Genomic DNA, 10,697 nt, shown 5'->3' with positions numbered 1-10,697 from the left:
GTTCGAGGAACATATTACAGCCCTCTTTGCTGTCCCAAAATTAACAAAACCATCTGGAGTTCATTTAAGAAATGTATTAAATGCAGCGAATGCACATTTGAAAGCAATGCTATCATTAGGTGATTACAAAGATATAGAGTGGACGAAGATTCGCAGGTCAAATGGGAAGAATCAGTGGATTACAGGAAGCTGTCAACTTGGAATGAATGTTCAGCAGTTTTGACGAGGCGATATGAGAGCCTTGAGGCAAGGGAACATAAAGTTAATCAAGTGAATTCAAAGGCTGTAAACTATCAAAAAGAGTATAGAAATAACCGCAACTACTCAACCTCTCTTGCAGTTACAAAACCTTTATGTGAAGTCTGCAATGGCAGTGGCCACGAGATTGCAGATTGTAGCAAGTTTAGAAAGCTTTCTTTAAAAGAACGCTTTATCGTAGCACGGAGAATAAAGATATGTTTTACATGTTTGAAAAGGGACACCTTCAAAAAGAATGCTCTGCTGTTAAATGCTCGAAATGTAATTTATCTCATCATCAACTTTTACATAAAGATTATATCTTGGAGCCAAATGAACAAAGATGCAAAAATGAGCCATCTACGTCAACACAGGAGACAGCTCAGTCATCAGTTATGAACGTAATGACTGAAAACGAGGTTTTTTTGGCAACAGCAGTAGTAATGGTAGCGGACAAGTTTGGCAAATATCACCAAATGCGAGCCATATTAGATTCTGGCTCTCAAGTAAATTTGATGTGTGAGAAAGTTGCTCAAACACTGTTATTAAAAAAAACGTCTTGTAAATTAGATGCTAGCTGTGTTGGAGACGTTGTAACTAGCTTTAAAACAAAAACTGTGGCTACCATCAAATCAAAAATAAATGAATTCGAAGTCAGTCTGCAATTTTATGTTTTACCGAAAATAACAAGCTCCAAACCTAATCGTTATGTCGATGTTGCGGACTGGAATTTACCAAAAAATATTCAAATGGCTGATCCAATGTTCAATAAGCCAGCGCGTATAAATATTTTAATTGGTGCGGAGGTTTTCTTCGATTTGTTGTCGATTGGACGAATTTATCTTAATGAAAGGTTGCCAACAGAGGCGAGGCGTCGAATGGTTCAGAGTGTTCACTGAACACCTTAACAAAGCTTCCTTTTTAGATTTTTTTTTATTAGGTAAATAATCTCGCTATATTGCTACTTAACATTTTTTATAATAGCTTTTCCAAACAGATTAACAATAACACAAAACGTAGAATACAAACAAAATCACACATATGTTAGATACACTTAACATTGCTTATAATTATTAAAAGAGAAAACACATTCCTCTTGAAATATACTAAGGTTCAGAATAAAAACTGCACCGCGTTGCTTACGAAGCATGCATGTTCAATATGTTCAATATTGAATACACAACACAAAACATACAAACAAATATATGTACGTAAAATAATCTTAACTCTTAAATTAATGCGTGCAAACCGTTCAATAAAAAAAGTGCACTTCCAATGTTATGCACAGTAAATACAAAAGACAAAAGAAATGACTGAGCGAAAATCGCTTTACATTTGACGAGAGGTTCATTCCACTAAACTGAACCAAAAGTTTATACAAAGCGTGCAAATACAATCAAAGTCACGGTTGCTGTTTTATATGGGCAAATGGTTCAGTAAAAAAACTGAACCGGACATTGTAAATACAAAGTAAAAGAGTAAATGAATGCATGAGAGTTTATGTAGAGGTTGGAAATAAATCAAAACAAAGTCATTATTGCAATTTTATACTAGCAAATGGTAAAAGTAAAGAAAAAAATTAAAGAAATTTGAAGTGAAAAATAATATTTAGAAATGGATAAATGTGTGATTATAGATTTGATTCAAATATCTTTTTTTAAATGATCTTCTGAAAAAAAGATTTTAATTCATAAAATGAATAAACCAACTCCATATATGAAGAATTTGATACCTGTTGCAAAAATGTCGAAATCTATGGTAAGTCGTCGTTTTCCTACAGCTACAGCTTTATGGTATATAAAAACCAGTGGATCACAGGCTGCGAACATTTAAATAAATTGTTGGTCTTGTATGCTATTTGCTTGTGAAAAGGACAAAACTTAGAAGTAGGGGGAATACGTTATAGTTGGAATTCTGTTTTGATTAAATTGTGAACACCTTGCCAAAAAGCTGACGCCTCGCTACTGGTTGCCAACCCTACAGAAATCCATACTAGGGTGGATAGTTGCAGGCAAAGCAGAAGAATGTTTAGCGCCTAGTCATAAAATAAATAATATGCTGGTCAATCACAACCATAATGAGAATGAAAACTTGAGTCAATTGGTTGAAAAATTCTGGAAAATAGAACAGATTTCAACTCAATCAAATTTTTAAACCGAAGAAGAAGAGGAATGCGAGAAAATTTTCCGTGAATAATTCGTAGAGATACATCTGGCCGATTTATTACGAAAATTCCATTTAAAACAATAGTAAGTGATTTGGGTGGTTCTTATAATGCTGCCAAACGACGGTTGCTGTCACTAGAGCGTAGGTTGAGTAGAGATCGCTCTACACGAGACGCTTACAACGCATTTATGGATGAGTACCTCTCTTTAGGTCACATGACGATCGTTGAAGAAGCTGATATGGATAAGATAAAATATTTTGCACCGCATCAGTATGTGCTACGACCAGATTCCACGAGTACGAAACTTCGAGTTGTGTTCGATTGTAGCTGTAAAACTGACAGTGGCTTGTCATTAAATGAGGTAATGATGAAAGGACCACTGGTTCAAGATGACCTGTTATCTATAATACTGCGATTTAGATGTTACAAATATGCAATTACGGCAGATGTAACAAAAATATATCGCCAAGCATGGGTGACTGATGATGATGCGAATTATCAAACGATTTTTTGGAGGTCTTCCTCAGATGAAAACATAAAGGCCTATCGCTTGCGAACCATTACTTATGGTACAACATCAGCCCCCTATTTAGCTACAAGATGCTTAAAACAGTTAAGTGAAGATTATATCGATAAATATCCGATTGGATCGAGAAAGGTGTTATCTGATTTTTATATGGATGATTTGATCAATGGATCAAACGATGAAAATGAAATTTTTGAAATATATAATCAAGAATCAGCAATAATTAACTCAGCAAAATTTAAGTTAAGGAAGTGGTTTTCAAATAGTGAAAAATTTCTTAATTTCGTACCTGAAGCTGATAAAGAAAAGACTCTTCGGATGAATGATGAGGAAATAATAAAAACTCTTGGTATCATCTGGGCTCCAGTGGGAGATACGTTTCGATACGTTTGGCTAGATTTTGATAGCTCGAAAGCGGTGACAAAAAGAATAGTGTTATCGGAACTATCTAAGTTGTTTGATCCCCTTGGGCTTATTAACCCATTAATCGTAAAGGCGAAGATTTTCATGCAAGATTTGTGGATATTGAAGGCTAATTGGGATGAATCCCTACCAATGAATTTACATAGTCAATGGATAGAATTCCGCGAAAATCTAAAAGACGTCAAGAAAATAAGTGTGCCTCGATTTGTTTTGGCAGAAAAACGAGTTGCTAGAGTTGAAATGCATGGATTTGCTGATGCATCAAAAAGAGCTTTCGGATGTTGTATTTATATTCGCTCAATATGTGTGGACAACGACGTTACAATGCAGTTGTGGTTTGCTAAATCCAGAGTAGCGCCATTAAAAACTTTATCTTTACCAAAATTGAAACTTTTGGCTGCGGAATTGCTGTCGAAACTAGTGACAAAAACCAAATCCAATTTTCCAATTTGTATTGACGCGACCTATTTATGGGTGGATTCCGAAATTGTGCTAGATTGGCTGAGCGAGCACCCATCAAATTGGAACACATTTGTTGCCAACCGGGTATCATTGATACAAGAGCAGACAAAAACGTGTATTTGGCGGCATGTTCCTTCAAAGTCTAACCCAGCAGATATAATATCAAGAGGTGCGTATGTAGATGAACTATCTAATTCTTAATTTGGTTTGCAAGTCCTTCTTTCTTGAAGAGAGATTGTTGTGAGTGGCCACCAAATAAGTCTAGAAAGAATACTAATGCTGACCAAGAAAGGAGTCGTAATAGTACGATAATGACTGTTAATAATTTGAAAAAAAAAATACCTTATGAGGCATGCTCTGAGGATAACTCGAAATCTTCTTTTGTGACGTGGGTTGAAACCTTCAGCGATTTTGAAAAATTACAAAGAATTTTTGCCAATCTTCTTGGCTTTCGAAGAAGCGTTAAGTCTATGACTGAAAGATTAGATAAAGCACTAGTACGTATATTCTACTGTGTGCAACAACATTATTTCAAAGAATAAATTGAGCTGCTATTGAAGAATAGAGAATTGCCAGCAAACAGTAAATATAAAAATCTGAGCATTTTTGTAGAAGATACTTATGGTGTTCCGCTACTACGTGTTGGTGGGAGATTAGCGAAGGCTGCATTACCATATGATGCTAAACATCAAATTTTGTTACCGAATAACTCAGAAATAGTTTGCAGTTTTGTACGATTTCTTTATTTCAAATATTTGCATGCTGGTACGCAAGCGCAAAATTACTGGTAGTTGTCTACAATGCTTTAGATGCCATCCAAAATTGAGTAATCAGATTATGGGCGATTTACCCTCTTCTAGAGTCACCGTAGCGAGGCCATTCACTGTGACTGGAGTGGACTTTTGCGGCCCTATTACAACAACGTATCTACTTCGTGGGTACAGAACAACAAAAAGCTATATTGCTGTTTTTATTTGTTTTGCCACAAAAGCTGTGCATATGGAGGTGGTCTCTGATTTGACTGGCAGTTTTAAATTCAAGACCTTTGACAACCTTGTCTAACGACCCAAATGATGAAAGCGTTCTTACACCGGCACATTTCTTAACAGGTGGTCCGTTGGTTGGAACTGTGGAACCTACTGTGGATAGCGAAGAATGGTCTCATAAAGATAGATGGCTACGAATTTCGGCCATACAACAACATTTTTGGAGAAGGTGGTCGGCGGAGTATCTTCATGAACTTCAACAGAAAGTCAAATGGACTAAGAAGCAGAAGAACCTTAATGAAGGTGATATGGTGTTAATTGCAGAAGAAAATTTGCCTTCTAAGCAATGGCTTATAGGGAGAGTGCTGAAAGTGACAAGAGATGCTAAAGGTTGGGTTCGAGTTGCTGATGTAAAAACAAAGAATGGAGAGGTTCGCCAAGCAATCCATAAATTGGCACCTATTCCATCTGAATGTTGATGTCTGCTGGAGCCATCAAAGACGGCGATATGTTTAGAATTAAGATTTATTGTATCATGGCCTTTAATTTATTTGTCATTTTTGTATTGTGTCGTCGCCTTTAAGCACACGCGAAAAGGCGACATGTGTTTTTGAGAAATAATAAAGTAGTCGTGAAGAAAAGTTATCAGTAAACTAACTGAAAGAAACAGATATAAATGGAATAATTAGGGTTGGCGGAAGGTTGGAAACATTTTAATTAAGTAATGATGCAAAACATCCAATGGCATTACCTTACAATGACCCATTGGTTAAGTTGTTGATGTAGGATACTCACAAAGAAAAACTGCATTGTGGACCGCAAACATTGCTAGCACAAGTACGACAAAAATTTTGGCCAATCAAGGGACGACCCATGGCGAGATCAGTAGTTCAACATTGTATTCGGTGTCAGAAGGCCAGGCCGACATTGTATAAACAAATCATGGGAAACTTGCCGAGTTCAAGAATAGAACCTGCACGACCATTTCTTCATTCCGATATCAATTTTTGTGGTCCGCTATTGGTACATAACAAGATACGAGGAAAGCAGCCTATAAAAGTGTATCTTGCGGTATTTTGTTGTTTCGCAACAAAGACTGTTCATCTTGAGGTAGTTGGTGATCTCAGTACTGATGCAGTTATCGGAGCCCTCAAACGATTCTTAGGAAGAAGAGGTCATTGTAAATCACTCCATTGTGATAATGCAACCAATTTTGTAGGAGCTAACAATAAGCTTAATGAGTTATTATCGTCATTACATGCAGCTAAGTCACAGGAAACAATCATAACGACATGTGCAAATGTTGAGATCCAGTTTAATTTCATACCTCCAAGGGCACCTCATTTCGGAGGACTTTGGGAAGCTGCTGTAAAATCAGCGAAGCATCTATTAATGAGATGTGTAGCAACAGCATCGTTAACATATGAGGAGCTTCAGACAGTTGTAATTGAAATAGAAGCAACTCTACACTCTCGTCCATTGACACCTCTGTCAAGTAACGCAAATGACTATACCGCACTGACACCAGGACATTTCCTGATTGGTGAACCGCCGACAGGAGATGTGACAACAAATCAACTTCAAGCAGGATTACTCACAAGATGGAAGTTGGTGTCTCATCTAAAACATCAATTGTGGAACCGATAGAGTCGAGAATACTTGATTGAGTTGCAACAAAGAAATAAATGAGGAACCCGTTGTGAAAGTGCTAAACCAGAAACAATGGTGATCATAAAGGAAGACAATGTGCCTGTGTTATATTGGCCGCGGGAAAAATTATAAAAACATACAAGGGAAATGAGGAATTTGTAAAAGGTCAATTCACAAATTAGCACCTCTACTGACGGTGGATGAACCAGTCTGTCATGATAAACAAACAAGCCATCAGCAAAGAATAGACTCATCAAAACTGGAAACACATAAGAGGATTAGAAGAGTAACACATGGAGTCAACTTTGTCACAATCATAATGTTGACATTATTGTTTTTACTCTTAATATTGACCACACCTGTTCAAATCAAATCATACAATAACTTTGAAAAAATACATTTCGAAATAGGACATTCCAAAACAATAGCATCATATTGGAATTTAATTGTTTATTATAACTTAAACCCAATACACCAGGAGCTGGCAGCATTAAATAATGAGACAATAGCGATACAATACTTATGCAGACAATTAAATTATAATTCAAGCTGCACAGCGTTACTAAAATATTTTGAACATGTGAGGGACGAATTAACGTTGGATAATAGAATGATCTCGACTACTCGTTCAAAAAGAGCCGCATTGGATATAATCAGAAATGTAGCACATTCACTATTTGGAGTACTAGACTCAGAATATGCTAACCATATGTCAGACACAATCATCAAGGTTCACAATGATGAAAACCATTTACTAGAACTTCTAAAAAATCAAACGTCGATTCTTGTTGCAACGATAAATATTGTTAAAAGGAATCAGAAAACATCACCCGTCAAACTTGAAGAGGTTGAATATCACATTAATGATGTAATAAAACAACTAAAAAATTCTGTGACTGTAGTTAACCAGGTTGAAAGTCGCAGACGCTTCTATCCATTGCAAGTCAAATGACTTGACTCTCTTGTTTTGTTCAACCGCGAAAGAAAGACTCTTGACTCTGGCTTCAGCAGCAGCAATTAAATTTCTTTGACTAAGACGGCGGTGTCAATATCGAAATTTTAGTAGTTTCTCAAACATAGTGAAAAATTGTGTACATAATAATTGTTTTTAAAATTAAATTAATTAAATTAAATTATTAAATTTGTTAATATCGAAATTTAAAAATTTTTTTTCATAAATAGTGAAAACTTTAAAAATTGAATTTGACAACCGAATTTAAAGCAAAGTAAAAAGTACGTAGAAACTAAAATTTTGTACATAATTACTTATTTGTTAATAAAATAAATCTTAATAATTTCTCTTCTAACGAATAAAAAATAAAAAGGGAAAAATTAATTAAAATTGTATTTTAAATAAAAGCAAACAGATACATAAACATGAGTTCTTAGGCATAACTACAGAATTGGTAAAGCGCAACTTATATTAACTTCTCCTGAAAGGTGCAAATTTAAAGGTGAGAATCCAACTTAAGACATACAACGGCTCGATTGAGAGACATAGATAAGCAAATTCAGGATTTCAACAGTGACTGAACCTCGGTTGCACGGGGTATAACTCACGTAGCTTTAACAGTCACGTGTGTCTATACCATAGTGTCGGAAGCGATAGGTAGCTATAATAGTAACTTAACGTCTCCGGCTCTTGGGCGCTTTAACAGTGAACAGGGAAGAGCGTGTGATCTGCGACCTGTAATACCACTCACGTAGCTTTAACAGTCACGAGTGTTTGTAATTTATCGTGTCGATTACTGTCAGTGATTCCATTGCGTCTGTGGTTCCGGTTGATATTCCATCCAAGATATCTTCAGCTAAGACGTCAAGATAAATTGGAAGTGACGGGGTCTCGCCAAATAAATTTCTTGTGTGAGCCTTGGCGACGGCTGAGTTCAACCCCAGTTATACAGGAACCAAAACAAAGGTTAATTACAATGTGGTGTAAATACCAGTAATAGTTAATAATACTATTGTGTCCATAACAACGGAGTGCTCGATATTAGCAACAAACTCGCACAGAGATAAATACTTTACTCTATCGCAGGATGTTCTGCAAACATATGTAAAAATAATAAATGACACTTTTTTGTGTTCACATGTTCAAGCAATTTACAACAAAGACGCTGATAAATGTGCTTGCGAAGTGAATGCATTAAATAATGAAACCCAATGGAATTGCGATTTAAAGCGGTCAACCTCAAGCTCCGTGTGAATCCAATTGAAACATGAAAATCAATGGATATTTGGACTAGTTGCACCAACAAAATTTTCAAGTGTATGTGTCAATGATATCAGCCAAATCATGTAAACAGGATCCGGCTGATTAAAACTATCAGCAGAATGCAGTATAAAACATAATTCGATGACACTTCAAGGTCATCGACATATAACATCTACAATATACAATGATTATTTTTTTTTATTTTTTATTTTACTATATATCTTTAATGAATCGCTTTAAATTAAAGCCTAACAATAAGTTTTAGAATTTTAAAGACTAATAACATTACATTACAAATTATTTTATATAAACATACTATAATGATACATATAATGATTTGTAAATTATTTCAAGGGGCCTCTGAATAAGTAGCCAGGACTTATTTACCAGATATCACAGATATCATATTAATTGAATTAATTTAGTTGAATTAATTAGGATGATCATTAGGAAAGTATGATGGTCTATCGTTCCGTTTTAGTCTAGAGGAAGTAGTCATATTAGCGAGAGGTCTAGCCAGCGGATTTACATGGTTTTCAAGATTTGAAATATGTTTCTGCCTTATTCTCTCGAATTCAACTTTAACCATCGAAACTCTTAAATCGAAATGTATGTTTTCATTTCTGATATACCAGGGTGCACCAGTTATCATTCTTAAGATCTTTGCTTGAGCTCTTTGCAGGCTTAATAACTTGGTTGTATAACAAGACTTTGTACTCTAAACATAAGGGATACTGATGACCGATTAGCCAACGAAGGCTTAAAGCTTTGAGCTTCATTTGAGTCCTTTTTGTTTCAATATGCTTTCGCCAAGTTAAGCGTTTGTCAAGGTGAATACCAAGGTACGTCACTGTTTCTGTTTGCGGAACTGCTAATCCGTTGAGAGTGATAGTTGGTGATTCGCCAAAGTGATAACCAGCTTTCAATGCAGTACAAATGATTTTGCAGTTGACTGGAAGCGATTGCGGCATTTGTATGTCCGCACAAAATAGCGGTATCGTCAGCAAATGTTGATATTACTAAATTGGTATTTGCAGGGATAGCTGAAGTAATGATGAGGTACAAGAATGGACCAAGAACGCTGCCTTGTGGAACTCCTGCACCTATTGGAAAGCCATTAGTTGTGTGCATATTATACTTTACCTTAAAAGATCTGCCTATCAAGTATGATTGAAGTACTGCGTGTGAGTTTTGCGGGAGTACTTGTCGTATTTTGTGTAACAGGCCCTCATGCCATACGTTGTTGAACGCTTGTGCAACATCTAAAAAGACACCAGAGCAATATTCTCGATTTTCAAAAGCACTTCTTGTTTCGTTAGTTATTCTGTTCACTTGCTCGATAGTACCATGTTTTTGACGAAATCCAAATTGATGGTTTGGGATCAAGTCTCTATCTTGGGAGAAAGGCATAAATTTTGTAAGGAACACTTTCTCAAATAATTTTGACAGACAAGGCAGCAAACTTATAGGCCTATATGATGCGGCTAGTGTTGAATCCTTTCCGGGCTTTTGAACCATTATTATTAACGCTTTTTTTCATTCCGTCGGGATATGTCCAAATTTTATTATGGCGTTAAAAATCTTTGTAATGAATGAGATTGCTACGAAGGGCAGATTTTTTAACATAATTGGAGTTATAAAATCATGTCCAGGTGCTTTTTTGCAGACAAGTCTTTCTTTGATGGTTACCTTGATATCGTTTGCGGAGATTTGTAAGTTGATAATATTATTGTTAATATGTTGAGCTGGTAAATTCAAATTATTGGAGGGATTTGGTTGAAAAATTTGACTCAGATGATTAGCAAAAACATTAGCTTTTTCTTCGTCGCTGCGCGCCCATTCACCGCTGGAGTTTCTTAACGGAGACACTGCTTCAACAGGTGTTTTTATAGTTTGATGAACCTTCCAGAGTGATCCTTTGTTAGCCGTGTTTGGGGACAGCTTCTTAATATATTCGTATTGTTTGTTTTCTTTGTCTCTTGCAAGAGCACTCTTTAGTCGATTCACGGCTTCTTTTAATTTAGTTTTGGT

General features: G+C 35.9%; 2 protein-coding genes across 2 annotated transcripts; both read left to right on the top strand.

Annotated features, from left to right (window-relative positions):
• Positions 1 to 455: 455 nt before the first annotated feature.
• LOC119665760 lies at positions 456 to 5,280 on the top strand. Its single transcript, XM_038075003.1, has 3 exons — positions 456 to 756; positions 2,488 to 3,984; positions 4,925 to 5,280. The coding sequence occupies exons 1-3, from the start codon at positions 456 to 458 to the stop codon at positions 5,278 to 5,280; spliced, it is 2,154 nt and encodes a 717-aa protein (XP_037930931.1).
• Positions 5,281 to 5,743: 463 nt separating this feature from the next.
• LOC119665759 lies at positions 5,744 to 6,448 on the top strand. Its single transcript, XM_038075002.1, has one exon. The coding sequence runs from the start codon at positions 5,744 to 5,746 to the stop codon at positions 6,446 to 6,448; it is 705 nt and encodes a 234-aa protein (XP_037930930.1).
• Positions 6,449 to 10,697: the final 4,249 nt, after the last annotated feature.

Source organism: Teleopsis dalmanni, chromosome 1 (genome assembly GCF_002237135.1).
Source record: "Teleopsis dalmanni isolate 2A chromosome 1, ASM223713v2, whole genome shotgun sequence".
In the NCBI taxonomy this organism is placed as follows: Eukaryota; Metazoa; Arthropoda; class Insecta; order Diptera; family Diopsidae; genus Teleopsis; species Teleopsis dalmanni.
This window is presented reverse-complemented; position numbering and strand designations above follow the sequence as displayed.